The 27,425-nt window shown below is 51.9% G+C and overlaps 10 protein-coding genes across 10 annotated transcripts; 5 read left to right on the top strand and 5 right to left on the bottom strand.

Moving 5' to 3' along the window:
* Positions 1–1,799: 1,799 nt before the first annotated feature.
* znfA (putative C2H2 finger domain protein) lies at positions 1,800–3,929 on the top strand (the record flags this gene model as incomplete). The annotated part of the gene is made up of 2 exons (XM_026771345.1): positions 1,800–3,376; positions 3,431–3,929. The coding sequence occupies 2 exons, from the start codon at positions 1,800–1,802 to the stop codon at positions 3,927–3,929; spliced, it is 2,076 nt and encodes a 691-aa protein (XP_026627186.1).
* Positions 3,930–4,592: 663 nt separating this feature from the next.
* Positions 4,593–7,226, bottom strand: BDQ94DRAFT_178153 (nucleoporin NDC1; the record flags this gene model as incomplete). The annotated part of the gene is made up of 3 exons (XM_026773067.1): positions 4,593–6,692; positions 6,756–7,023; positions 7,094–7,226. The coding sequence occupies 3 exons, from the start codon at positions 7,224–7,226 to the stop codon at positions 5,132–5,134; spliced, it is 1,962 nt and encodes a 653-aa protein (XP_026627185.1). The 3' UTR covers positions 4,593–5,131.
* A 354-nt stretch (positions 7,227–7,580) lies between these two features.
* BDQ94DRAFT_142189 (SNAP receptor PEP12) lies at positions 7,581–9,173 on the top strand. The gene is made up of 2 exons (XM_026765985.1): positions 7,581–7,947; positions 8,021–9,173. The coding sequence occupies exons 1-2, from the start codon at positions 7,651–7,653 to the stop codon at positions 8,543–8,545; spliced, it is 822 nt and encodes a 273-aa protein (XP_026627184.1). The 5' UTR covers positions 7,581–7,650; the 3' UTR covers positions 8,546–9,173.
* BDQ94DRAFT_23381 (cytochrome c1 heme lyase CYT2) lies at positions 8,727–9,853 on the bottom strand. The gene has a single exon (XM_026775288.1). It carries the CDS (start codon positions 9,775–9,777, stop codon positions 8,908–8,910), a length of 870 nt encoding a protein of 289 aa, XP_026627183.1. The 5' UTR covers positions 9,778–9,853; the 3' UTR covers positions 8,727–8,907.
* A 93-nt stretch (positions 9,854–9,946) lies between these two features.
* On the top strand, positions 9,947–11,617 carry mvd1 (diphosphomevalonate decarboxylase MVD1). The gene is made up of 2 exons (XM_026775287.1): positions 9,947–10,160; positions 10,227–11,617. The coding sequence occupies exons 1-2, from the start codon at positions 10,090–10,092 to the stop codon at positions 11,368–11,370; spliced, it is 1,215 nt and encodes a 404-aa protein (XP_026627182.1). The 5' UTR covers positions 9,947–10,089; the 3' UTR covers positions 11,371–11,617.
* Position 11,618: 1 nt separating this feature from the next.
* Positions 11,619–16,354, bottom strand: BDQ94DRAFT_178151 (Elongator subunit IKI3). The gene is made up of 9 exons (XM_026773066.1): positions 15,044–16,354; positions 14,901–14,993; positions 14,289–14,848; positions 14,087–14,240; positions 13,687–14,029; positions 13,393–13,637; positions 13,208–13,341; positions 12,869–13,148; positions 11,619–12,792 (listed from the first exon to the last, which is right to left on the bottom strand). The coding sequence occupies exons 1-9, from the start codon at positions 16,179–16,181 to the stop codon at positions 11,729–11,731; spliced, it is 4,011 nt and encodes a 1,336-aa protein (XP_026627181.1). The 5' UTR covers positions 16,182–16,354; the 3' UTR covers positions 11,619–11,728.
* A 63-nt stretch (positions 16,355–16,417) lies between these two features.
* On the bottom strand, positions 16,418–17,142 carry BDQ94DRAFT_142181 (cytochrome c oxidase VIIc family protein). The gene is made up of 4 exons (XM_026765984.1): positions 17,094–17,142; positions 16,856–17,033; positions 16,757–16,789; positions 16,418–16,694 (listed from the first exon to the last, which is right to left on the bottom strand). The coding sequence occupies exons 2-4, from the start codon at positions 17,031–17,033 to the stop codon at positions 16,669–16,671; spliced, it is 237 nt and encodes a 78-aa protein (XP_026627180.1). The 5' UTR covers positions 17,094–17,142; the 3' UTR covers positions 16,418–16,668.
* Positions 17,143–17,331: 189 nt separating this feature from the next.
* BDQ94DRAFT_142180 (ATP-dependent RNA helicase MTR4) lies at positions 17,332–21,225 on the top strand. The gene is made up of 5 exons (XM_026765983.1): positions 17,332–18,264; positions 18,317–19,378; positions 19,431–20,026; positions 20,084–20,649; positions 20,736–21,225. Exons 1-5 carry the CDS (start codon positions 17,409–17,411, stop codon positions 20,914–20,916), a joined length of 3,261 nt encoding a protein of 1,086 aa, XP_026627179.1. The 5' UTR covers positions 17,332–17,408; the 3' UTR covers positions 20,917–21,225.
* A 2,044-nt stretch (positions 21,226–23,269) lies between these two features.
* On the top strand, positions 23,270–24,292 carry BDQ94DRAFT_169685 (cut8/STS1 family protein; the record flags this gene model as incomplete). Its single annotated transcript, XM_026771344.1, has 2 exons — positions 23,270–23,348; positions 23,430–24,292. 2 exons carry the CDS (start codon positions 23,270–23,272, stop codon positions 24,290–24,292), a joined length of 942 nt encoding a protein of 313 aa, XP_026627178.1.
* Positions 24,293–25,647: 1,355 nt separating this feature from the next.
* BDQ94DRAFT_142176 (DUF3984 domain-containing protein) lies at positions 25,648–27,188 on the bottom strand. Its single transcript, XM_026765982.1, has 2 exons — positions 27,116–27,188; positions 25,648–27,055 (listed from the first exon to the last, which is right to left on the bottom strand). The coding sequence occupies exons 1-2, from the start codon at positions 27,119–27,121 to the stop codon at positions 25,790–25,792; spliced, it is 1,272 nt and encodes a 423-aa protein (XP_026627177.1). The 5' UTR covers positions 27,122–27,188; the 3' UTR covers positions 25,648–25,789.
* Between the last annotated feature and the right edge of the window lie 237 nt (positions 27,189–27,425).

Below are 27,425 nucleotides of genomic sequence, written 5' to 3'. Positions count from 1 at the left end.
CGGCAAGTAGTTTTCGCAGTTGATGGTCAAACAAGGCAAGGGCAAAAGGAGGGGGTTTTTGGGGGGAAGGAGAAATAATAAAAACGAGGGAAAAGGGGATGGGGAAAAGGAAGTGCTGACAAGTGGAGGAACAATGTGGCCTTAAGAGTAGTTGCGATCAATGCTTCAATCATAAATATAAATGTTTAGTTATTATTCCTGGCTCTGCTGTTTTGTCTCCTTCACTGGAGCTTCTCTGCTCCATTCAGCCCGGTAGGCAGATTACTAGAAGGGTATTATACTCCATACATGCCCCCCTTCGAATTTCTGGCCTTGCAAATTTCATTTGCCGCTGGTGCTGCGTGCATTACCGCCGTGACATTGAAGGAAAAGGCACGCTGCTCCCGTTGGCCAGCCCAACTTCAAAGGTGCCCACCCGGACCAAACTCCAGTTTGAAACGGATGTTCAAATACCAATGTTGTATCATCATCGCAGACGACCTTAATATTATCTGCGTTTCTTGCCTTCTTCCCTCCATTCTCCTCTCTTCAACTTCCTCTGCCTGGGCGTATCAACCACTATTCTCTTCATCTCCCCCCTTCCAGCCTTGAATCCTGCCAGTCTCCTGGGCGCCTCCGAAGTTGAGACTCAAATCGAGACCCTCCGACTGTGAGACAAACGAAAAACAGGGAATTAGTCCTTGCAAATACAGCCCATTTCCTTTCCCCGAGCCTTGTAGGGACAAGTAAGGCCGGGGTCTGCAACCACCATCCTCTGCCATTCTACTTCACCTATCTATCTATCTATCTACTACATCAACACCACGTCTCTTACTTTCTTGATCCGCTACCACAAATATTCACCTCCGTTCCCGGTTCTCATATCCACTGCGCCTAGCACGGCAGTTCCAGTACCTCCACCACAGGGTTCTGCAGGTCTTCTTTTTCGCCTCCGCGACCTCCGCCCGCCATCGCCCTCAAGCCATTCTTTCCGCCGCCTTTAGCATTGCGCCTCAATCCGCCTTCTGGTCGCTGACTTTCAGCTCTCTGACAACATCCCATTTTCGCCTCTTTCTCCTCGTTCTCCTTCTCTTCTTACTTCATCCTTTTTACGCGCCAACTAGCTCACTTACGAGTAGCCGGTTTTTTAGTGAAAGCATCTTCAGGTGTCGATCAACTTCAAGCCTCCAAGTGTAGGCATTGAATAATCAGCCCGTTTCTTACTGATTCTCTTCTCATTCTCGACCCATTGAAATTCGCACCCATCCTCGAGCGCCATTCTAATCCAGTCAATATTCTTCAGCATGTTTTGTGGTCCCTGCGCTGTTCGTTGTTAAGTTGCCGCTATCCGGCAATTTCATGGCACACAGACAGTTTCGCAAACTTGTGCGCAACTGACAGAAAGGCACCAACACAGTTGATCGCTGGTACTTTCAACGGCTTTTTCCAAAGTGAACTCTAAAGCTTTTCCTAGTCAGGTAGTGTGCTCTCGTTCGATATTCTGTCTGTGATCAAATTCACCTGACTACCCAGGACATAAGCTTAATCTATCCGAATTGCCACTTCCCTGCTGCTGAGCAACCATTCGACTTCGTCCACTCATTTACCGACATCCCCCGCAGCATCTGGAACGGGGTCTAGAAGCAGGTTCTTCTGTCGAGAACATCCATCTTTCGGCACAGCTTTCGGCACCGGCGTCGCGAGCCATTCACGAGAGCGATATACACTGCTTTGTGTCGTTTACGACAGTGCAAACTTACACAGCCTTGACCATTCCTTTCTGTTGTCCATGAACAGCTTCTCGCCACCTTCTGTGTACGATGGACATTCCGCGAATTGCGCCTCCTTCGATTAACGTGTATGACTTCAACAGTGGTAGCTTCGACCGTCAGAATTCCCCCGCCAGGTCGCCCTGTAATATGCCCGGGCAATCGTTCTCGGGACCTATGCCTATTCCAACGAATTCAATGAGCAATCTCGCTCCTCCGCCACTACCCCCACCACCCCGAATCAGTGACCTCGAGGACGGCTATGACGCTGGCTGGCTACATGCGAATGTTAGAGGGCCACACAAACTCGCACCGATAAATCCCAACTCGAGTCTCCTCGGCGGTCACCGTCGCCCGGAAGCTTCGCCTCAAAGTGATAGAATGGCTATCGACGAGTTAGATGGTCGACACAGCGGTTTACCTTTCTCTAGGAGCCCCGAGGCTCACATTAGAATCGAACCCCCACCACCGATGGATGAAGGGTTCCGGAATGCCATTTCAGTCAATAGTCCCAGCCCGATCTTGAAGGGAGAAAGAGACTTCTCTCGACGAAGCGTGAAGGATTCATCAGATGCCTACGACCAACACCTCTTGTCGAAAATAGGGAAACCGCTTTCTCCACGACAGTCTATCAGCTCCGGTAGCGAGAACAAGGGCTTACTTTCGACACTCACCATACCCTCGAGGAATTTTGGTGGTCTCCCTTCTCCCGGTGGTTCCGAGGGGTCTAGCCTTGATGTCAGGTGGCCGAGTAGCTACCAGTCAGGTGGGGTATCGCCTGGGACCAAGATCGGCTGGAAAGATTATGTCGGAGGGCGAAGTCCAAGCGTTGAGAGTAGTGCCCCATCGTCTGCGGTGGACTATGACCAACCAGGGTACATGCGCGACTTGTCGCGCCGTCGCGGCGGTGGAACGACTCCCTTATTCGATGAAACTACCAGTCTGCCCAGTCGATCAAACCGAGGAAGCTACGATCAAGGCGTCTTCTCTGATATAGAAGGTGATTTTTCAACCGACGAATCTCTGCCTCCACGAATCTTCAATGTCCGACAAGCAACGCCACCTTATCTGGAAGCTACTAAGCCAGGCACGAAGCGGAGGGCATCCTCTCCTCCCCGTGAGCCGATTAATGGCGATAGGCATGTACTTAACGTGGCCACGAGTAACGGTGACCTCTCCCAGCGACGGACAAGCGGCCATCCATTTGGCAACTCTCTATCGGTCAATGTTCCTTATGCACCCAGTCATGGAAGCCTCTCAGCTGCTTCATCATTGAGCCTACGAACATCTGGGTCTTACTCCTCTGCGGCCTTCTCTTTGGGGGCAAGCAGCATGACGAGCTATGATCGCTCACCCGGGGGACTGTCGCCCAATTCCGATCTTGATACCTTCCATGACAAGTCGATTCTCAATCCTAGTTCTCCTGTGAATCTTCCGGGCTCGTCCATCTCTCGAAATCCCCCAAGTACCGGCACCTTAGAACCATCTAGTGTCGACACTGCTCGGAAAGTATCTATGCAGACGTCACTTGCCTTGCCAAAGCCAGCAGGTCCTAAGATGGGTGGACTGTATATTTGCGATTGTTGTCCTAAGAAGCCCAAAAAGTTCGACAGTCCAGAGGAACTCCGGTAAGTTTCGTCTAGCCTCTTGCTTTTTATTTGTCTCGTCTAATACCTTTAAAGCGCCCATGAGATGGAGAAGCAGTACTCATGCTTATATTGCAACAATCGGTTCAAGAACAAAAACGAGGCGGAGCGTCATCAGAATTCTCTCCATTTGCGGCGTCACTCTTGGTCTTGTGCAGCACTTCCGGGATACCAAGCAGCGTTCCATCCTTCGTCTTCTTCGGCCCAAACGAGCTCTGGGCCTTCTCACGACATTTGCGGATACTGTGGTGAAGAATTCCCGAATTTCCCCCAGCCAGACTGGGACCGCAGATTCGAGCATCTCACTGCAGTGCACAAGTTTGGAGAGTGCAACAATGCGAAGAAGTTCTATCGTGCGGACCATTTCCGACAACATCTGAAACACAGCCATGCTGGTACGAGCGGGAAGTGGACCAACATTTTAGAGAACGCCTGCATGAAGGAAGAGGCACCTCCCGAGCCCAAAAATTCTGGCGGCAATGGAAGTGGGACGCTTGCATCAAACAAAATCAACGAGGTCCTCAGTGGTTGCTGACAGCAAATGTGCCTTGTGGGGTTTAATTCCGCCCACGCCGGCCGATTGCTGAAAGAGAACAATGCTCTTAGTAAGAGCATACTTCACTTAACCTTCTCTATATACATACACACCTTTCTCCCTATCTATTACAGCACTGCGCCCATGATCCAACCTGGCGTTCAGCGGGGATTTTCCATTTGTGGTCCTGAATCTTTGACGCATTTAGCATATAACGGGGAATCTGGGTATCAAAATAACACCGGGAAAAGGGGGGGATTATAAAACGGATCTCGGGGCACAGTGGTATTGATGTGACATGACGGAAACATCTTTCTTTTCAAATCTGTTTCTTTGGCGATAACAAAACTCGGAGTCCTGGACGGGATGATCTTTGGCGGGGCGGCTGATCGTGAGTTTGGGTTTGCATTAATGGCCTGCTTGATTTCTTTTTCCCTTTGTGTCACCTTTTCTTTCAACCTCATTCACACCTTTCCGAGCATTATACGGCGATGACGATTCGACCAGCCTGCTTTGAATGCGCCTATCTATCTACATGTCTTGTTGTCTTGGAATATGTATGTCCATGTTAGAACATCTCTGAACCTGGCTGCGTGCTGGGTATATGTATATACCTAAAGTAGAATTAAGAAAAAACTTAAATTCCATCTATGGACGGATATAGACACTCTTCGAACTACTAACTACTATCCAAGTGGCACATAGAGAATATTTTCGCACCCCAGGAAGTTCGTGTTGGTAGTAAGTATAGTAAATGAACTCTAAACCCTCTCATTCACTAAATGAAGTAAATAAGTAAATAATACATACATACAGCCAGTTATACTGCCTGCCCACTTAACGCCAGAGCAATGCATAGCCAAAACCCACAGAGTCTAGGTCGTAACTTTTCCAAAGGGAAGGGGGCATTATGAAAGAAATACCAGCCACGAACAAACAACAATAATATCGAAAGGTAGTGAAGAAAGCGACACCAAAGCTAACTGTGTCTATCCATTGGAGCACGTGACCGTGGCGCGCTAGATGGATGGAGTCAGTTAGATGTGCCATACAACAAGGACAACAGGGACATCTCTTGTGGGAAGTTGAATGGGTGATGTGATAAAAGCGGTAAAGCAAGCAAACAATCAAGGACACACTCCAACTCCCGAATCAGGCCCCCAATCAATACGTACACTACATGCGCCCCACGCGCACTGCCCTTAGTTAAAGGGATCCTCTTCCACGACACCGGCTGCTTCCTTGGCCAGTCGTAAGTCCTTGGCTCCAAGGCCGAGGTTCTTGAAGTAAGGGCCGAAGGAAGACAGAAGGTCCTTGAGGGATGCCTTCATTGTGTCCAGGACGAGGTCGACATCAGGGACACGGCGAGCCGCAGCTTGTGCTTTTGGGTTGCTGGATGGGGGGAAGTTGACGTCTGTCCAGTGAGCATCGAGGCCGCCGTTAATGAAAGGTTCGAGGGTCGTGATGGTATCGGCCAGTAGGCGTACGACGGTGGCTACGTCGGCTTGGACCTTTCCGTATTGGTCCTCCGCGAGACTCTTGATGAGAAGGCAGGTGAGGGATTCGGTGGCGTCGATGACGGAGCAGAGGTTGGCGTGGGGTGTGCCGAGGACAATGCCGGAGAGGCGACGAGCGTAGGTTTGGCGGAAGAGTCGGCCTAGTGGAGAGCGGAGGAGCTGAGCGAGGAAGGGGTGCAGGTTCTCGGGCTTGCTAGTTGATGGCGCGGTGAGCATCTTGAGCTCCTGGGAGGAACCGAGCAGCTTCTGCTTGCGTTCAGGGCTCAGCATGGCGGAGGAGGCGCGGTCCAAGACATCGCGGGCTTTGGCGCGTGCGGTAGGCGTCCAGTCTGGGGAGTTGCCGTAGGCTCTGGCGGTGGTGGTGAGGGCTTCGCCGAACTTTTGTTGGCGAGTTGTTGCCTTGGGGGACGGAGCGAAGATGTTGTCCGCCTTAGGGGGGTCCGTCAGCCGTGGCAGGGAGTGAAGGACGGGCTCGGACTGCTGGACTGGTGCAGGCTTAGGGCCAGATGATGGATTCTTAGCCTCGCTGATGCGAGTGGTAACGCCCGTGATGACATCTGTGGCGGCTTGCAGGATTTGCGACCAAGCTGCACCCTCCTCGCGATCGATGTCGTTGAAGATGGCTTTTCGGCGGTCAGGGAATCTCTGGCTGATGAAGTACAGCTCCCAGAATGCAAAAGCGCGAACGGTTTCCTTCTTTGCTTTTAGTCCATTCAGCAAGCTGCCGTTGGGATCCTTGGCTTCAGCCGTCAAGGGCTGGCCTCGCTTGAGCGGCTCTTTGCTGAGGAACACGGAGAAAAAGAGGTTAGCTGTCTGCCAGCAGAGAACCAGGAGGCCTCCTGAAATCAAAGTTCGCACGATAACTCCGAGGATTGGCGGGATAATGCCGGGAGGGGATGCGGCGGATCTCGGGAAATCCCAGAATAGCTTTGCAAAGTACAGTGTAGTGCTCCATGCCGGGCGCCGGAGGACGAAGGCGTATGCGAATGGGCAAAGAATGGCAACCAAGATACTCCGTTTCATCCCATCCTTGATGAGCTGCGGCAATGCTGACTGGAGGCGTTTAGAGATCGATTGCTCCTGCCGGCTATCTTCATCAGCGGAGCCAGCGACCCTCCTGGCAACGGGAAGAGGGACGCGATCGTAGTCGTAGTAAAGATGAACCACTGACTGCGCGACTGCCAGGAGAAAGTGGTAGGTATAAAGGTAGATTGCTCTTTCGTTTAAGCTTGCTCGTTCGTGAGGTCTAGCATAACTAGTTAGGCGAATTCAAGAGAACCGCTTGAGCTCGTCGTCGCAGGAAACATACCTAGCTCGGTTCACCAATTCCAGGTGTGCGCTACTTGAAGAAGACCACCTGTAGATTTCAGTGAACCACCAGGCGGAGAACAAGTACCAGCCAAAAGTCTGTATAACGTCGAGGGGAACGAGGTATTTGAAGGTGCTAAGCGGGGAGGAGGTTGTCCTGGCACCGATGTGCATCTGACCAACACGGAGGACGAAGACAACGAGACTGCAGAGGAAGAGAAGAACTGTGCGAACTCCACATCCTCCAATGGGGAACCAAGCCCACAAGACTATCGGGATATCACAGCTGGTTAGCGATCACAGCTTGTCAAACGCCGCTCGGTGTTGGTGTAAACTTACAAGACGACTTATCGCCAATAGCAAATGCCACTACATAGCAGACCAGAAGCGCCAGTGCCGACGCATGAACGAATCGTCTGTGCAGCGCAGAAGTCAAGATGCGCCGATACGGGCGAGGCTGTGCTGCAGCCATGGTGCAAGGTGGAAGAGGGACTGTGAGATCTCTAGGGAGAGAAGAGACACAGCAATTTCACTGCATGATCAGATGACAGGAGGAATTGAGGTATCCGGTCAGCCTGTCAGAACGGAAAGCTCCGAAGGGGGGCAAGTGGAGCTTCAAGGAGGAGTGTTGGCGTCGGATGCGACAATAAAGTGAAGCTTTTCGGGCAAAGCATCAAAACACGCACCAGCCACAAACGGCATGTCATGTGACACTCAACCAGCCATCGATGGCGTCAGGTGAGTGGCAGCCTGCGAATCATGGCATCTATGCGGCCAGGCAACCGTCGACACCTGACAGCGATAACGTACTACTACTTTAGCAGGGAGAGAGCCGGCCGGTTGCATCGGCCGAATGATCCCACCTTCATCCATCCACTGTCGCATCTCATTCCGCCATGTCGTTTGATCGCTTGAACTCGCTAGAGGCACAGCCTACAACTTTCCGTCGCTCCGACGATCCCCAGTATCGCGATGACCCCGAATTCCATCGTTTGACCGAGGGTCTCTCCAACCAACTGTTTACCCTGACCTCCAACATCACTCGGTTGTCCGATCAGATTGCCCTTCTGGGAACGAGGCGAGACACTGAGCGTGTGCGCGAGAGAGTCCACAAGCTCCTGGAGGATACTCGGGGGGGTTTCAGGGATGTCGCAGAAGGGATTAAGAAGGTCCAGACATGGGAGGATGTCAGTGTATGTTACGCCCATATATAACCCCTCCACTGCGCTGCGACCGAACAAGCAATACTAATGTATTTCACACCAGCCTTCCCAAAAATGGACTCAGCAGAAGCTATCGTCCGAATTTAAATCTACCCTAGAAGAGTTCCAGACTGTTCAGCGTCGTGCCTTGGAGAAGCAACGGGCATCCGCAGCAGCAGCTCGGACTGCCGTAGACGAAGCGGAGCCTGGTTCCGGAGGTGACCATCAGCCGCAGCAACAGCAAGACCAATTGTTGGAGGAACAGCCCCGCCTTGCGAATCAGGACGAAGTGGACTTCCAGGAGGCCCTCATTATCGAGCGCGAGGCTGAGATCCGCAACATTGAGCAGAGCGTTGGCGAACTCAATGAACTGTTCCGGGACGTGGCTCACATTGTCCATGAGCAAGGTGGACAGCTTGATATTATCAGCGAGAACGTTGAACGAGTTGGCGATGACACTCGTGGAGCAAACGTCGAGCTCCGTAGCGCCAGCCGGTACCAGAAGAATGCGCGCAACAAGGCTTGCTGTCTGCTTGTCATTCTTGCTGTTATCCTTACCATCATCGTCCTGGCGGCAACCCTGGGATAGACTTGAGCGTTAATTCTGTATTCTCGCTTCCACACCCCGCAACCACGACACCGGATGTCGCACATCATGACTGTCCTCTATCTTGATGATATCCTCTCGATGTACCTCTACGCATGTGCTTGTGCTTTTTTCGCTACTGCAGGCGGCTTGTTGTGTTCTGTTACGTCGATCGCTATGGGTTCTCAGGCGCATAAGGAGCGAGGATGTTCTATTTACATTTGCCGTTTCTATCTTTCCATGCTCTATATCATACATAGCTTCTGTTATACACGAATTGTACACTGCGTTGCTTGCCCAAAACCATTCCCAAAACTCCGTTTTTCGCCTCTGATGCAGCGCAAGAAGAACAATACTGGGGAGCTTCATAGTCCCATAAACTTGCTGAATCTCATCCGGCAGCCCTCTACTGTGTTCAGTTTTGGCCGAACATCCAGGTAGAAGCTAAGCTTGCCGGGCCCAGCATTGGCAGCCAGGCCGGGAGCATTGTTTGCACCCGACGATTTCCCTTGGTAGAAGTCAATGACATATTCGATCCTTTCACCACCGCATCTCTCTACAACCCAGTCGTGCCGATCAAAGGGGAGCTGGTAGCCCATCAGGTTATTTATACGGGCGCGAGGGCTCAGGAACTGCGGGTCGACACCCAGACCGCGGAAGGCATACAGCTTTGGGCCTCCACATTTTTTACTGCCGGGGTCCGACATGGGAGCTCGACTTTCCCATTGCAAGATCTGCTGCCAGGCGCGCTCATTGACGGCGTTGTGGATGGGAATGATGGATGCGACAGTGGTCGCCAGTTCCGAGGCGGATGTTGTGGAGCTAGGAGTGTTGCCCTTGCGCACAAGAGCTTCGAAGAATTGCCGTTCTGACGGATAGATCCAGTTTCCAGTATTCGGGTCGTGGCCTGTTTCGGCTTCTGCATTGGATGGGGTGCCGTGCGATGCGGCCGTAGCAGCGTAGGGTGACGCGGGCGCATTTGACGAGTCGGCATTCGACGGCTGGGAGGTAGTATCAATGGCGCGCGGTATACTGCTCACTTCACGGTCGGTCGACAGAGGCCTTTGAGATTTGCCTTTCGAATGCTGTCCATCTTCGGAGGGTAGAGGATGAGGGGGTGCAGCGCCGCCAGATGCTTGATGCTGCTGCAACCAAGCCTCGCGGGTTTTGTGATCAACAGGGCATACACCAGCCGCAGGCGGCTCGGGTGACGGAGTACTCGCACCGGCACCCATTGTTCTAGGTGAGGATCGGGACGGAGAGACAAACGGAGATTCGGCCGCGACACTTGGAGCGAGAGGAATGGATGGGATAATGAGGTTTGATTGCAAATCGATTGGATCGAACGGAAAGGCGGACAAATTTCTGGCCGCTCACCGCCTCGGGAACCCGACAACAAAAGCCCCGAACTTTCCCAACAAGGAAATCCCCCGCCTTTTCGTCGCTCGTCTTTAGCTTCGCCCCTGAACGTTTCTTTCTATCTTCCCTCCTCATTTTCTCGGTCTTCAAGTCTTCAAGACACTCTTGCTTGACTCAATTCGTCTACAATGGCTGCCTCCGCTGACAGTCAGGTCTTCCGGGCCACCACCACCGCCCCCGTCAACATCGCCGTCATCAAGTATGTTCCCCCTCTACACTCACCGATAGTACGTACGCTTGGTGGATTCTAATCGTTACTGAAAAGGTACTGGGGCAAGCGCGATGCTGTTCTCAACCTTCCTACCAACTCCTCTCTCTCCGTCACCCTTTCGCAGCGTTCCCTCCGCACGCTCACCACCGCTTCCTGCGCTCCTTTCTACCCCGCCAAGGACGAGCTCACCCTGAACGGCAAGCCCCAAGACATCCAATCCTCTAAGCGTACACTTGCTTGTCTGGCCAGCCTGCGCGCCCACCGTCGCGAGCTCGAGGATGCAAACCCCTCGTTGCCCAAGCTGTCCAGCTTCCCTCTTCGCATTGTTTCCGAGAACAACTTCCCCACCGCCGCCGGTCTCGCCAGTTCGGCTGCCGGGTTTGCGGCCCTCGTTCGTGCCGTGGCAGACCTTTACCAGCTGCCCCAGTCGCCCCGTGATCTGAGCCGCATCGCTCGTCAGGGCTCTGGTTCCGCCTGCCGTTCTCTGATGGGTGGTTATGTCGCCTGGCGCGCTGGATCCTTGGAGGATGGAAGCGACAGTTTGGCAGAGGAGGTTGCGCCGCAGTCTCACTGGCCTGAAATGCGTGCCCTCATCCTGGTTGTCAGTGCCGCAAAGAAGGATGTCCCCAGCACTGAGGGTATGCAGACGACCGTCGCTACCTCGAACCTTTTTGCTACCCGCGCGAGCACTGTTGTTCCGGAGCGGATGGCTGCCATCGAGACCGCCATCCAGAACCGCGATTTCCCCGCCTTCGCAGAGATCACGATGCGCGACTCCAACAGCTTCCACGCCACTTGCTTGGACTCCTGGCCTCCGATCTTCTACATGAACGACGTCTCTCGCGCTGCCGTCAGACTCGTCCATGATATTAACCGCGCAATCGGCCGGACCGTCTGCGCGTACACCTACGATGCGGGCCCGAACGCTGTCATCTACTACCTTGAGAAGGATACCGAGCTTGTTGCCGGTACCGTCAAGGCTATCCTTGGTGAGAAGACGGAGGGCTGGGAAGGTCCCTTCTACACGCCTCTGAAGGACGTTACCACCCCCGGCGTGTCCCTGGATGAGATCGACTCCCGCACCGTGGAGTCGCTCAAGGATGGCGTGAGCCGTGTGATCTTGACCGGTGTTGGCGAGGGCCCCATCTCAGTGGATCAGCATCTTGTCAGTGAGAAGGGCGATATCCTTTCTGCCTAGAGACTTCATCTCATTCTGGGAGGCTTGAGACACCAGCAACTAAACGAATCGAGGGTCTTCGCGCACACACACCGAACACCCTTGAGATAAGATACCCATATGCTTTGCATCTATTGCACACTTCCCAGGCTACCAGGCCTTCTAGCACTTCCGATGGTAGAAGGTCGTGTCCCTCTATATAATATAGACATCTTTTCGGGCCCCTTCAACATTATTCTCAGTCCATACCCATTTAATATGATAAACAAAACACTTGACGGATTGCATGAATTTTTAAATGATCTATGTATGACTTTTTAGTAAAACCTAGTAAGAATAACAACGTTATCAAATGCAAAAATGACCTAGGGAAAGCCCTTCAGTTCAACAAAGCCGACAACTTGATCTCCTTAACCGCCGGCACCTCCCTCCCCTTCCCAACATTCGCCGTAGCCGTAACACTATCCCAAAACACACTCTGTCCTCCCGTAGCATGAGGCACCCCATCCTCCCCAAAGGCAGCACCAGCTCCATTCTCCCCCTCCGCAGCATCACCCTCCCCAGCCTGTCCACCAACCGCCTCAGCCACCAAAGCCCCAAAGACCTCCTCCCGACTCTCCTTACACAACTTCAATACCTCACTCATCGCCTTCTCCACCGCCAACGCCCGCTCCCTCATGCCCCTCCTCAACAACGCATCAACCAAGCCCTCCACCTCACTCACCGTCGTGTTCGCCCTCTCCAGCAACCGTCTCACACTATTAACAAGGTACTCCTCCTCATACACCGTGCCCTTCTTACCACGCGCACGCTTCCTCTCCTCCTTCCTCCGCGTCTTCGACGTATGCCGCGACGAGCTCGTCTTCCCTGTCTTTCCCGTGTTGCCCGTATACCGCGTGAACATGGACCGGCCCGCCAATGTCGAAGCGTCAGTGGGTGCCAACGACACATTGTCGGGGATATCCACTCCCGCGGCCCCGTCGCCGAGGGTAGGGTCGCCGCCGAAGTAGGCCAGTGGGTCGGTGGCGCGGCGGACGCGCAGTTCGCGGATCCGGGGCACCTGGGCGTTGAGTTGTGAGCGGAAGTCCGCGAGCAGGTCGGTCATGCTGCCCATTGAGTCAGCGAGGCCGGTGTCCACGATCTCGGGGATTAAGGCGGCCTGGTTGTGCAGGGTGAGGAGGCGCGTTGCCTCGGAGAATTTGGAAGCTCGGCAGAGGAGCCGTGATGCGCCGGGGATGTCGTGTAGGTGGTCGGCGTGGATGGTTGCGGCTGAGATGTAGTCCTTGGATTCTTCGATTAGGGTGTTTATCAGGGCCGTGGCGTGCGTGGTTAGCTCCGTGGGGGTGAGGGGCACGAGCATCGCGCAGTAGAGGGATTCGCGCCAGAGATGGGCCAGGTGGTAGCTCTTGTAGGCGTCGGTGTAGAGTTGCAGAGATTCGTAAGCTGCATTCGGGGTGGTGGTGGTGGTTAGTTTGATGGGTGTTGGCAATGGGAGAAGGGGTGGTTATTGGGTACGTACCGATGCCTGCCTCCTTGTACTTGGACCGGTCGAAGAGGTAGTCGGCGTACAGGTTCGTCATCTCGCGCAGTTGCTCCGCCTGGTACTTGTAGAGGTCGATGGCGTCCTTGTAAAGGACGTGCTTGATTGTATAGGCGCGGAGTTCATCGTGGGCGTTCAGAGCGTGTAGATGCTTGATGGCTTTGGATGTCCGGCCCAGGTAGTTGTCGATCTCGAAGTAGCGGCGAAGTTCGGGCTGCTGCTGCAACTTGCGCAGGAACGGTAGGTACTCGCGGGGATCCTGGTGCGGTTGGTTAGTATGTGCGAGCGACAAGGTTTCAGATAAGGATGCTTGCTCACCCGTTGGGCCTGTTGGGCGACGAGCAGGGTGAGCTCGAGGTCGTAGAGCCCCAGCGCATTATCGTACAACTGGTTAGCATCCGTCAGGAAGCACATATGCTCGATTGCGTCGTCTGCCTGTTCGGGCGATTGTTCTGCAGGAGAGGTAAGTATTGAGTAGGAACCTGGGAGTCTGGAATACGGACCTCTCAAGCGCGCAACCAGTTGCAGACCGGACTCAAGATCCGGTGGTGACTTGCAGACATGCGCAGTGATCAGGTTGTGCAGGTTGGTGTCAATGCGCTTCTCCAAAGTTGACAAAAAGGCGTCGCAGATTCGGTTGACTTTGCTACCCTTGTTTGGTGCTGCTGCAACAATTCCGGTCGGCGCATTGTCTGCCTTCGGTGTTTTCAGGGTGTCTTTGTAGAGAGTCTGGGAAACGTCCTCCTCACTGGAAAGTAATCAGCCAGCATGCCTTGAATACAAGGTGATGTGCATACCTAAGACGGGAGATAAACTCGTCAATAAAATCAATCTTCTTCACCTGGTCCACAAACAGTTGGATGTTGTCCATGAATTGCTCCGGGGCATAGTCGTGAATGATATTCATATCCACCATCTGACTACGACAGGTCAAAAACGCAGCCCGGTAGTTTTTACGGTCAATGAAGTTTCTGATACCGGCCAGAACGAGGGCTCTGGGATAGATGGTTTCGAGGTTTCCACGGGGCATCTGCAGAATAACAGCAAATGTTGTGGGCATCACTGTCACCAGACGTCCGCCACGTTCAATACTTCTGCATCGTTCATCCGTCTCGGGGGTGTCGGGAGGAATATCCATCTCTGTAGAATGGGATTAGCTGATGTGATTAGGGCTGGTAGGCTGTCCATATTTCTCACCTTCCACTGTAGTCAAGTGCACAAATTTGATCAGGTGAAGGGAGGTTGTAAACATAATATGGGCCTGGGTTACAAGGAAGGATGTGCAGTTCTTCGCAAGGAGCCGCTTATTGGCATACAGGGCTCCGGATCTTGTCATGGAGACCAGAACATGCTTCAAAAAGTTAGTCATAACGTAATCTGAGTTTCAAGAAGGATTTACCTCATCCTCAGAGATTTGCGCCGCCTTGGCCCAGTAAGTATCAACTGTCGGGCTCTCGAGCCAGGGCAAAATCTGGAACTCCTCGGAGGAAGGCATGGAAACATAGGAGTACGTAACCGGCTGGTTAGGCGCTTTAACGTGAGAGAACCACAAAGCTTCATGCCCAAGGGAGGTGAACATTGACAAGATTTGCTCGGAATTCTCTGCCTGATAAGCAACTTGAGTCGTGCGTGTCTCCAAAGCAGTGCGTTCAATCTGAGTGTTGTTCGGGCCACTGTCCTTGAGGATGTAAACTTCATGCTCGTTTACAAAGGCAATCTGTCGGGGTCGGCTATCAGGCGCGTCCGACAAAGGATAACTAGATTCAAGGATTGGAGATGGAACAGGTCTCGATTTGAGAGACCAAAGGAAGATGGAAAACCGATCCTTCATAAGAACAGCCATCCGCGTTCCCGACTTGCTGAATGCCACATCAACGATGTTTGAGTCTAGTGTCAGCTCATTGTGAGCCATAGGAGGAGGAACTCCCGCCAGCCTCAAAGGAGTCAATTTGAGGATTTCTTCCGCCCGTTAGAATACGTTCGGTCAAACATGTATGGTGGAGAGACTTACTTCCGTCGACGACAGCAACAGCGCCAACATCATCCGGGCTGGTGGTGGATCCCTGAGATACGTCGAAAACAAAGTCCACATCCAACATCGACCCTGAAACGCATTAGAAAACTGACCATAGATAGTTGCAACTTATCAATTACCTGAAGCCCCTGCAATGAATCGTAAGGCCTTCTCCTGATGCCATTTCAAGGAGAATGGATACGGATATTCTGCATTCACTCCAATCGGAATTTCTTGCTTGAGGTAGTAGTGGTAGTTGCCGGTTGTCCAGAACTGGGTTCTGTCGTGGAATTGCACCGCAAGCACCGTTGAGTCGACATTCCAGCTCAAATGAATATTCGAAGCCCATGTCGACCGTTCTTCTTCCGTCAGGCGGAGAGTGAATTCTCCATGGCGCAAGCCGTTCCTTTCGAAGAAGACCACGTCAGTTCTATCTTCGCGGCGCTGGATACCGGCAAGAAGGTTGCCAGAGGGTCTCCAGCTGAGGGCGCCTTCCAGTCCATCCACTGGCTCACTGACGCTATCCAAAGTTCCCTCTCTCGAGTAAACCCGGATCGCACGTCTAACGCCAGCTTCGATGCTATTCACGGCAACATAAGCACCATCACCACGCCAGCTAATGGTCGTCTTTCCATCATCGCTAGCACTCAACTTACCCTCGTCCACCTTCTCGGGGACAGTAGGATCACGAAGAGCCTTGGCACGCTTGCCCTGGAACTGGGTCTCGCGCTTTCCCCAGCCCACAGAGACATGCTGGGAGGCGCGGAGGTCCTCCTGCGTGAAAGTAATTTCGGCAACGTTTTCGAATTCTCTCGTCATGTAAAGGAAAGTGTTGGCTCTCGTAGTCAAGGCCAGGAGCTCCTCATCGGGGGACCATGCAGCAGCCGTGATACCAACATCAACAGTACCCACAATCTCAATCTTGTCCTCGCCAGGAAGGGGTTCTTCACGGACAATGACAATGTCGCCTCCTTCCAGCACCAGACAGGCTGTGAGATTGTCAGCAAAGTAGTGCAGCGAGAGCACCCTGTCGCATTCCAGATCTGGTAGTGGGCATGGCGCATCCCAAGATGCGATGATTTCAAATGCATCCGCCCCTACGGGGTCCGAAAAATAGGCGTCATGGCGCTTTCTGCGAAGCTCTATGACTGGCTGGGACGCAGAAGGCCCGAATGTGCAAACGACAGCATCTGAAGCTGTATCCCAAGCTGTTGCTGTCAAAGGGAGTTCATTCTGAAGCTGCACCTCGGCGAGGCGCACGATTTTGAGGTTGCGCATCTTTTGAAGAGTAGTGTTCTACCCCGCCGCCATGAATCGACGGAAGCTTCACTGGGGAAAAGAATGAACGGGGAAAAGGAAAATGCAAAAATAATTTCTAAAGGAAAATTACTCTCATAGAGTTAATTATTTGATCTTGCAAGTGTAGGTTTTATTCTCCTTCACGCGCGTCGCCAACGGAATTGCGAACAATATCATATCAGAAGCCGAGCCAAAGATTTTAATTTTCCTACTGACAAAAAATCGACCAATGACTTCATCCATATTCTAATAAGGCATCAGACAACCACCACCACACCGCACTTCGTCCCCCAACTACAGATGTTTTTGGTGTAAGTTTCACACCGGGAATTTCCTGAATCAGAGCATAATAAATTCTCTAGCTTTATACACAATTTCCGAGCGCTTCCAACGTAGGATACATTTTCGACCAACTGCCAATGCCCAACAATGCCATTGCATGTGGAAATACAGCACGAGAGAGCGTTTAGCGGGTCTTGTAGGTCTGCCAGACTGTAGGAATGGACATGTTAGAGAGACGAATGTGGACTGTCGCAAGACGAATGGTAACATACCAGCAATGGCGAAGGGGGCACCGAAACCGGTAACTAGAGTAAGCAAGTCAGTCAGACGTCCAATTCGCAACGACTACAGCGTCCAATTGGGCCACATACCCATGAAGGCCCAGTATCTCCAGAAGAAGTACTTGGTCAGGGGGTTGAAGGGAATGTTGGAGCGAGGGCCCTCGGCGTAGTGGTAAGGGCTACCGAGCTGAGCGCGGGTGGTGGAAAAGCCACGACGGGCAACGAGGGAGGTGGCCATTCTGGCGCGGAGGGCGGTAGCAGCGTACATCTTGAGCTGAGTTAGAGACAATTGACTGGATTGGTATGAAAAGCAACAGGTTTCACCCACTTTGAATGAGGCAGAGAAGCACGACGGTCGAGACAATCCTACTGGTATCAACGGGCGGAGGTGCGAGCAAGTCGAGTGGAACGATACTCCCGGCTGCTCCCCGGCTGTCCGCTCACGTGACTTGCTTTTCCGAACGGCAAGTTTCGCCGGCAGCCATTCACCGCCTTGAGAGGCCTGGGCCAATCACACGCCGCTTCCCTTCACGGGTTCATTGAAATTTCTCGGTGCGATCGCTCTTCAGTGAGACGGTGCAGAACGTCAACCACCGTCCAGGCCAGTGTGCATTCCCGCGTCCTTTGTGGCAGACTGTCGACGATGGATGAGCTTTTCGACGTCTTCGAGGACCAGCCTCAGGCCGTTAGGCCTGCGGACGGAGCTCCCAAACGAGCGAAGAAAGACAAGAGCAAGAAGCGACAGGTCAATGGCGACGTGAAGGAGGACGGTGCTGCTACGGAAACCCCTACGGAAACCCCTGAGGATGTCGAGATCACGGATGCGCCTGTTGTCGAAGAAGAAGATGAAGCGAAGGAGGACGAAGAAAGCCCCGCCGCCGACAACAATGAACAACCGGATGCGAAACGCCCGCGCCTCGAGAAGGAGCCGGAGCCTGTGGTAGCGGACTCATTCGAGACGGAGCAGGAGCGCGAAGTCGCGGGATCAGCAGGCCTTCAGGGCGTCAACGACTCTACCTCTGTCAAGTTGTCCCACCAGGTGCGGCATCAGGTCGCCATCCCGCCGAAGTACCCATACGTGCCCATTTCCGAACACAAGCCGCCGGAGACCCCCGCCAGAGTGTGGCCATTCACGTTGGATCCTTTCCAGCAGGTTGCGATTGCTTCGATTCAGAGAGAAGAAAGTGTCTTGGTTTCAGCCCATACTAGTGCCGGAAAAACCGTGGTCGCCGAGTACGCCATTGCGCAGTGTTTGAAGAACAACCAGAGAGTTATCTATACGAGTCCGATCAAGGCTTTGAGTAACCAGAAGTACCGAGAGTTTGCTGAGGAATTTGGAGATGCGGGCTTGATGACTGGAGATGTCACCATCAATCCCACAGCCACTTGCCTTGTCATGACAACTGAGATTTTGCGGTCCATGCTGTACCGGGGTTCTGAGATCATGCGCGAAGTTGCCTGGGTCATTTTTGATGAAATTCACTACATGCGTGATGCGAGTATGTCTAATGGATCTGATTCTTGTTTGCCAAATACTGACCTACGCTATAGTCAGAGGTGTCGTCTGGGAGGAAACCATTATCTTGTTGCCCGACAAGGTTCGATATGTATTCTTGTCTGCCACCATTCCCAATGCTATGCAATTCGCCGAATGGGTAACAAAGATGCACAACCAACCATGCCATGTCGTCTATACCGATTTCCGGCCGACCCCACTACAACACTACTTCTTCCCTAATGGATCGGAAGGTATGCATCTTATTGTGGATGAGAAGGGAGTATTCCGCGAGGAGAATTTCCAGAAAGCCATGAGCAGTATCGCCGACAAGAGGGGCGACGACCCGTCTGATGCGATGGCTAAGCGGAAAGGAAAGGGCAAGGACAAGAGATTGAACAAGGGTGGCACTCAGGAAAAGAGCGACATCTTCAAGATCGTGAAGATGGTCATGCTCAAGAACCTGAATCCCGTCATTGTGTTCAGTTTCAGCAAGCGCGAATGTGAGAGCTGTGCTCTGCAGATGAAGAACTTGGCCTTCAACGACGATTCCGAGAAAGAGATGGTTCAGAAGGTCTTTGACAGCGCGATCGAAATGCTGTCCGAGGAGGACAGGGATTTGCCCCAAATTCAGAATATCTTGCCTCTTCTTCGCAGGGGTATTGGTGTCCACCACTCTGGTCTGCTCCCCATCCTCAAAGAGACGATTGAGATTCTTTTCCAAGAAGGTCTGATCAAGGTACTCTTCGCCACTGAGACGTTCTCTATTGGTCTTAACATGCCTGCGAGAACTGTCGTCTTCACAAGCGTCCGGAAATTCGACGGCTTCAGCCAGCGTTGGGTCACGCCATCGGAGTTTATTCAGATGTCTGGCCGTGCTGGTCGAAGAGGTCTTGATGATCGCGGTATCGTTATCATGATGGTCGGTGAGGAGATGGACCCCGCCGTGGCGAAGGAAATTGTCCGTGGTGAACAGGATCGACTTAATTCGGCTTTCCATTTGGGTTACAACATGATTCTTAACCTCATGCGTGTGGAAGGCATCTCACCCGAATTTATGCTGGAGAAATGTTTCTATCAATTCCAAAACACCGCCGGTGTCGCAGAGCTTGAGAAACGTGCGTCCCTATACCCTGCTTTATCGAATGCTGCTTGCTGACTGTGCTATAGAACTTACGGAAATGGAAGAGAAGCGTGCCAATCTCAGCATCCCCGATGAAGGAACCATCCGCGAGTACTACGATCTGCGCAAGCAGCTCCGCAAGTTCGGCGATGATGTGCAGGCAGTGATGAGCCATCCCGAGCATTGCCTGTCATACATGACACCTGGGCGCTTGGTTCAAATCAAGCACAAGGACCTTGAGTTCGGGTGGGGCATCGTTGTCAACTGGAAGCATCGCAAGCCGCCGAAGAATTCGAACGAAGAGTTCAACGATCATCAGAAGCATGTAGTGGATGTTCTCCTTAACATTGCCGATGGAGATTCCGTGGGCACCAAATCGTTCGAGGACTTACCGGCTGGCGTCAGGCCACCCAAGGAGGGCGAAAAATCTCGCATGGAGGTCGTGCCAGTTGTTCTCAGCTGTATTCAGAGCATTGCGCATGTTTGCCTCCGTCTTCCCAAAGACTTGAAGCCAAATGACACACGGAACAACTTGAAGAACACCCTAGAGGAAGTGAAGAAGCGCTTCCCGGATGGCATTGCCACTCTTGATCCTATCGAGAACATGGGTATCAAGGATGACGAGTTCAAAAAGACGCTCAGGGTAAGTATCCGGAAATTTACAAATAGAGGTGACACTGTTGGCTAATCGACTTTGTAGAAAATCGAGGTTCTAGAGTCCCGTCTTCTCTCCAACCCCCTGCACGAGTCGCCACGGTTACCCGAATTATACGATCAGTACTCCGAGAAGGTGAATTTGGGAACCAAGATCAAGGAGACCAAAAAGAAGATCTCGGATGCCATGGCAATTATGCAACTCGAAGAGTTGAAATGCCGTAAGCGTGTACTTCGTCGATTCGGGTTTATCAACGAGGCCGAAGTTGTACAACTGAAGGCACGCGTTGCCTGTGAGATTAGTACTGGTGACGAATTGATGCTCAGTGAACTTCTATTCAACGGTTTCTTCAATAACCTTACGCCAGAGCAAGTGGCAGCTGCCTTGAGCGTCTTCGTCTTCGAAGAGAAGACCAAGGAGACCCCTGCTCTGACACGGGAAGACCTCGCGAAGCCCCTCAGGGAGATCCAAGCGCAGGCTCGGATCGTCGCCAAGGTCTCCCAGGAGTCCAAGTTGGCGGTCAACGAGGAGGAATACGTGCAAGGTTTCCACTGGGAGCTGATGGAGGTCATCTTTGAATGGGCGAACGGCAAGTCTTTTGCTGACATCTGGTAAGTTTTAATGTCCACCATTCGCGGCCGTTTTCTTTTCCGTGGTAGTATTAGATTGCTGACTGGTCCCTTTTTCCCTAATGCAGCAAAATGACCGATGTCTACGAAGGCAGTCTGATTCGCGTCTTCCGCCGATTGGAAGAGTGTCTCCGACAGATGGCGCAGGCAGCCAAGGTCATGGGAAGCGAAGATTTGGAGGGTAAATTCGAGACTGCCTTGACCAAGGTGCGCAGAGACATTGTCGCCGCCCAGTCCTTGTATCTCTAAGGTACTGCTACCTATCATTAGTAGTTCTTGTATCTATCTACCTTCTTCTGTGGGTCAGTATTGTCCTCCTCATTCATCATCATCATCATCATCTCTGTTGTAAAGGATGGTTTGCGCGGTATATCTGGGTGGTCGCATTTTTTCTGGCGTCAGGCTTCCCAAAAGGATTTGGATTTGTTTTTCATTTATTCTTACTATCTGTAAATGAGATATCTCATTCCCTTTCATCTTTTGCTTTCTGTTACCTGAAGCCTATGTGATGTACACAATATATTTAGACTACATCAAGAAGCAACCCTTTCAATCAGGCTTCATATTCATCATCATCCACTCCTATCTCTCTGAACTACCCACTATCCGTACCACACAGTGTCACCTCTTATTTAAAATCCATTTTGACCCCCTAGAATCGCAATTTCAATTCCGGTTCTTTACAAACAGCACCCGGCTTCGTTGGTCCACGCATATATGTGAGAAGTAATTGTGTGGTGGTGTTTAGGCATCCCATGGACACTCAGACTCAGACACGGTTCATTTAAAAGCCAACGAACGGGAATGTTACCCAGTCTGTATTTATCGTACGGACCACTGTAGATTTGCAATGAAAAAAGAATACTGACTACAGTGTGATTTCTTTGTACTTGTTTGATGGTTTTTGGTGCTTGAATCCTGGGAATTGGTTCGGTTTTATGGGGATTATTGGTTGGTTGATTGGGGGCTTTAGTACTTCTAAATTGGTATGACTACTATGGGATGTGTGTCCATAATGCGCGCTGTGCGGAGAAAGTGTTGTTTTCTTGTAGTACTTTGAGGTTGGCTATGCTATTCTGTGGGCTCTGTTCCTTATTAGGTTCGTATGAAAGATATATTGAGAATATCTTGGCACTATAAGTGACACTTCTACAAATGGTTGACGATATGCCAGGACGCCCGGAGCCAGGGATCTATACTTTCGATGTCGTCGTTTGCAGCCAGTAAGCCATAGGGCTACGACCTCACGCGGTCTCAGGTGGTTGGACGATAACCCCAGACCAATATCCCAGACACGAGCAAAGTGTCATATGTCAAACGCTAAAAGTCAGACCCATCTATCGCCTACCTGTCAACCGAGTGGCTTGCGAACAGTTCAATAAGGATGTCTGGAATACGGCAAGGTTACCATGACGCAGTGTTCAACGGGAGAATGTTTCAGTTGAGGGCATCCTCACTGCTCGATGCCGTGGGTGAGGCGTTTCTCTGGAGGTTACTATAGGAACTCTCATGGCCCTAGATCGTAAGCCCCCTCCTGGACCTTGCTTGTGGGTTCAGTATATGAGGTCTTAGTCGGACTAATCCCTCAGCCAGCGTTAGGTCAATTCCAATGATGTAAAGTCAGATATGAAAATTAAGGGGGCAGCAGAATTGAACCCGAGGAGTGTATGATTAGCCCCAGTTCCGGATACCAGGGTAGCTGGACAACGTTAGTCTGATGTTCCACTAAAACAAGACCTCAGGGCTCGTTTTCTGCAAGGTCGACCAGGTTACAGCTTGAGGATCATTCCTGCTCTAGGGTAAGGTGTGCAGATGAATGTCAATCCGGGGCGGCAGAGATTTGAGACTGCAGACGTAGTCACGACAGCGTCACAGGGTTAGCATGTAACTTCCTCAGAAGCACAGCATGTTGGAAGGATATTGCAGGCTTGGATAAGGGAAAATGAAAATGAGGGTGGCATCAGGGAACATAGATAATGGCTGGTCCCGTATCCCAAGATGGCCACGCGGTGGAACAGTCCGGTCGACTGTATCAGTCATTGACAAGATGCTCCGTTTATCGGGCGGTTTTAGAGTTGACGCTTGATGAGTTGGGGTCATGCGGACCTTGGGGATCTGTAAGTGGTGCAGGGCCAAGTTGACGCAGCAGCCGCAAAGCCTGGGATAATAGTAACAGGGTTTTTGCCACAAATCAGGAGGGAGGAAGAGGGTAGTATTCCAAGGTGGAAATGGGTGGATCACATTGAGCAAGTGGGTAAACGGTAGAGGAGAAGAGCAGTCACAGACTTTCAAGTCAGAGTCATGGATCCGCGGGAAATGCATCTCAGGCCCGCGTTGCCTCCCGCAACCCGCCCGTCCACCGCTTCTCGCTCGTCTTTCTCTCTTTCCCCACCACTTCAGAAAGTCTCCCCTTCATCCTCCATCCTGCACTCCGTCTTTCCCTTGCTTGTTCGCTTTCCTTATCCTTTCCCCCTTTGATATTTTCCCTCGTGCTCCTGGCTGACCTTTGATCCCTCATCTCTGCTTTCCCCCCCGTCATCTCCCGTTACCTCTCTTCCTCCCCTCCCTCTTTCCCTTTGCCATCCAGCTGTTTGTGGTCATCATGAACAGCTTGGTGGCTACACCACCTGTGCCTCCTCATCACTTTTACGAATACTCCCGTCCTTCTCCCTCCCGTCCAAGTAAGCATCTCCCTGTCTTTCCCCAGTGCATTCGATGATGATTCCCTTGCTATGTGACCTTTGATGACTGACTGATATCAGTGTCTACCCCCATTCACACTCCCAACAACCGCAAACGGAAAGCCGACGATGAGAATGATCACGATGGTCGAATGTCAGCATCACCTACCAACTCTCCCGCCTTGACCCCGAGAACCCTTCCAGTCAACCGAAACATCAAGCGTGCTCGTCCGAATGTTAGCGGACGGCCTCTCGCTCTCCCCCGACTGCTGGAGACCTTGGACACAGACGCTCTTCGGGGCATCCTTCGGACCGTGTGTGAGCGTCATCCAGGTTTGGTTGATGAAGTGGTGCACACAGCACCTCGACCCAGCGTGGCATCTGCCCTTCAAGTCCTTCGACATTACGAATCTGCCCTTCAGTCGTCGTTCCCGCTCGGTGGCAACTCCGAATCAGATTATGCATACAATCGTGTCCGACAACCGCTGGGGAATCTTCTAGATGCTCTGAGCGACTTCACTCCACATTTCCTACCACCTCACGAGACGCAGTCGTCTGTTTCCTTGAGTTACCTGGATGGTGCGACCGACATAATTCACGCACTGCCCCGTTGGAGTACACCACAGAACAACCTCGAGCGGGATTCTGCATACGATGAGATCTGCAAGGCTTGGATTTTGGTGATTCGGGAAGCAGCCAAGCGTGGTGGTGGAATTCAGTTACAATACGGTGGTTGGGATCAGAAGTTGGCGAAGCACAATCACAACTCGGGCGGTAAACTGCAGGCAGCCGTCAACGAGCTTGGTTCCAGTTTGGGATGGATGCACAGACCGGATGCCCAAGGTTATGGAAGCCCAGGCGGCAATGACCTTGGGTCCATCCGGGAGCAACTCCTGTCGGGCACATACGGGCTCGGTACCCCCGTCAAGGTTGGGCCATGGTGAATCCGGTCAGCCATCGACAACCGCAATCCGCCTTATCATCATTTCCAACCATAACATCAAATACGCGACACTTTTACCTGCCCTCTAAAACTTAGGGCTACTGTCCGAATCCTCGACCGTGCACGTCCACGTATGATACGATCACGACTACCTACTGCATGAACTAGAGTTGAGGGTCACCTTGGCGTTTACTGTGTGCAAGCAAACATATTCTTTTCGTTTTATTTTCTATTTCCTGCTTTTTTGTGTCATATCTCTGGACGCCAACCCCATGATTTCTAGATTGTCAGATCAAGGCCCAGGATCCTTCATTTCGTTCCAAACTTGCACCATGATCCTGCATTGTCAAGGCCGAGCATGGTACATTCTTTCATTCCTCGACGTTCTCTTCTTATCATTTCCTTTCACTTCATGTGTTCCTCTTCTGTCTCGGCGATATATACTCGAACCGCCGTGGGAAAAAACCGCTTCATTCTTTCAGCCTAGCTGCATTTTCCTTGTCTTTGCCCTATCTTGTATACCCTTTACTATTTTCCCCTTAATATCACTGGTGTCAGGTATATTCTTCTTCGGGTTTTGGGAGGCTTCTTTCATTTGGTGGGACGGGTTACACTACATGTCAGTAAAGCATAAGAACAAAAGGGAGCATCATTGTCCAGATAGTCACAATACCACGAGAACCAACCTCCCGAGCCGTCTCGGGTTATCAACCAACTGATACTCTCGTTACATTCTGCTGCTCTGATAATTTATCCTCCTGCTAATGTTCCACATTTGAGAAACCTCCCTCGCACTGCAGAAATATATCCTGCCTAACCAACAACTCGGTAGAAACATTGGTATACATGCGCCTTTAACTCAGTCTCACGCCATCGCCAACACTTGCAACCATGATGATGTAACTAGCATTACAATTTAGGTAGTAAGAGTTATCTGTACGCTACAAGACTACACTAGTATTATTCTGCTACTTACTTGTAAGTAGCGAAACATAGTAATCACATAGTATGCCACATTAACTAAACAGCTACTAAATAGACCTACTCCATAACCATCCATCCCATAGTATTAACTCAGTAGCAACTTTCAATGATACAGACACCGTGCAACAACTCTCACCAACCAGTCAACCCGGCGGTACGCTAACCACGAACTTAACTAAGTGGCCATGTCAGCATGGGGGGTCATACGTATGCACTTACGTGTTCGCAGACCGTCGTGCAGGATAAGAAAAACAAGAAAAAGAACTCAGTAAGTAGCTAACCCTTGTCCCGTGCTCACTTGGGTAAGTCTTTACATGGCTTAGTTGCTTAATACTACTAAGTACTATATGAAGAAAAGAGAATATTATTGGTTACCCTATCCATGAATATATATACCTTGCTATTAGTGGTTGTATTCTCATAGAGAAGAGAGAGGATCCATCCATGGTTAAATTATACAATAAGTATGGAAGTAAGTAAAATTGCCCTGTTCTACTTTGTGGTCTTCTCCCGTTCATGACAGTGCACGTTTCACAACCCTGAACAACCATCCGGCATCTTCCCACCCGCCGCGGGTTCCGGGTTTCTCTTCGCTTATGGAAGCGATATCTGACTCTGTCGCTATGGATATGGTGTCTGTTTCTTGGGAATGGATGTTCTCATGCATGAGAGATTGAGGGTCGTGGTCGATGGTCTCCACTGATGTTACTGCTGGTGGTGCAGTTGTTGTGGTAGTAGAGAGTGGCCAGTCGTCGACGCCGAATAGGGTCCATTCTACCATTCGGTCGATCCAGCTGCCTAGTCCGAAGCCTCGTTCGCGGGTGAGACGCTGGAATTCTTGTTCGTCTAGTTCGTCTTCGGAGGCGTGGAGGGAGTCGGAGGTGGATGTGAAGCTGAGGTTGTCTTCTTCTTCTCCTTCATCTTCTTCGGAGGCTATATTTGCCATCTCGGCGCGGATGCGCTCGTCCACGAAATCGGGGAGCATGTGACGGGATTGCTCTGCTTCGAGGGGCGTGTGGATGCCACTGCTGCTGGTTGTGGTGGGGATCTCTCGTCTGCCGGAAAACCGGGTTATGTCGAGGCTGGTCATGGCCAGGTCTGGTCTGCTGGATCTGCGGCTTGTTGGGCGTGAGCGGGAGGCTCGACGAGAGTAGGCAGCAGGGGTGGATATGCCGGATTGAGAACGGCGGGTGCTGCTCCGTGAGGTCCATGGTTGTTGATGCTGTTGGCTGTCTAGGTCGATTTGATGGCTGTCCGAGACGAGGCTGGTTGAGCTTTGGCGTTTAACGAGCCAGCTTTGACCTTTTTCTTCGCGGGTCGAGGATGCGAGGGCGATGCCTGCGCGGAGCATCCATTCTGTGTCTGGATTGTGATGGTGGTGGACGGCATCGGGGTGACGCCGGGAGGAGCGTGCTCTGCTTCGGCGGAGTTCTTCATTCTGTTGGTGATGAAGTGGACTGGCCACGCTCCGGGACTGTAAATTGGTGTCGCTGGAATGGATGCGAGTGGAGCTCTTGCTTCGGGAATGGCGACGAACGCGGGACCCGCTACGGGAGTGAGAGTGGGATAGGACGCCTGGGGTTCCGGGGACGGAGAAACTAGAGAGATAAGAGGTCCTGGTTGTGCTGGGGGTGCCGGTGATTTCGTGGCGAGGAGAGAAATAGTCTGGGGCATCGGTATCGTCGTCGATGGGAAATCGAGGGTTCAGTGGAGACAGAGATACATGGTGTAGGGTGGGATATGAACGGCGTGATCGAAATCCACTTTGAGATTGTGAAGACTGATGTTGATGGGCAGTTAGTGAGTGGGTGTGGGTGGATCTGGGGCAAGGGACACTTACATCCATGGGGGCGTTAGGACCACACGGTCACCAGATGATCTTTTGCGGGGAAGTATTCGAGACAAATGAGGTGAGAAGATTGTTGAAGATGGAGAGAGGACACAATGGGCTATTAAACCCAGATCGTGATGATCGTCGGGGTTGGAGGAGAAGATCGAACCACCTTCGGCTGGAGCTCGAAGGCGCCCGTGCGCGGCGGAATGGCATGTGAAAATGCGGGCATTCATTCATGACTTCCGGATGACTGACAGCAACCTTTTTTGGGTGGTCTTGAAATCAATGATCTCTTGCTTACAGGATAACTAATAAT

Source organism: Aspergillus welwitschiae (genome assembly GCF_003344945.1).
Source record: "Aspergillus welwitschiae strain CBS 139.54b unplaced genomic scaffold BDQ94scaffold_13, whole genome shotgun sequence".
NCBI classification, from domain to species: domain Eukaryota; kingdom Fungi; phylum Ascomycota; class Eurotiomycetes; order Eurotiales; family Aspergillaceae; genus Aspergillus; species Aspergillus welwitschiae.
The sequence above is the reverse complement of the archived record's forward strand: the minus strand, read 5'-3'. Positions and strand labels throughout refer to the sequence as shown.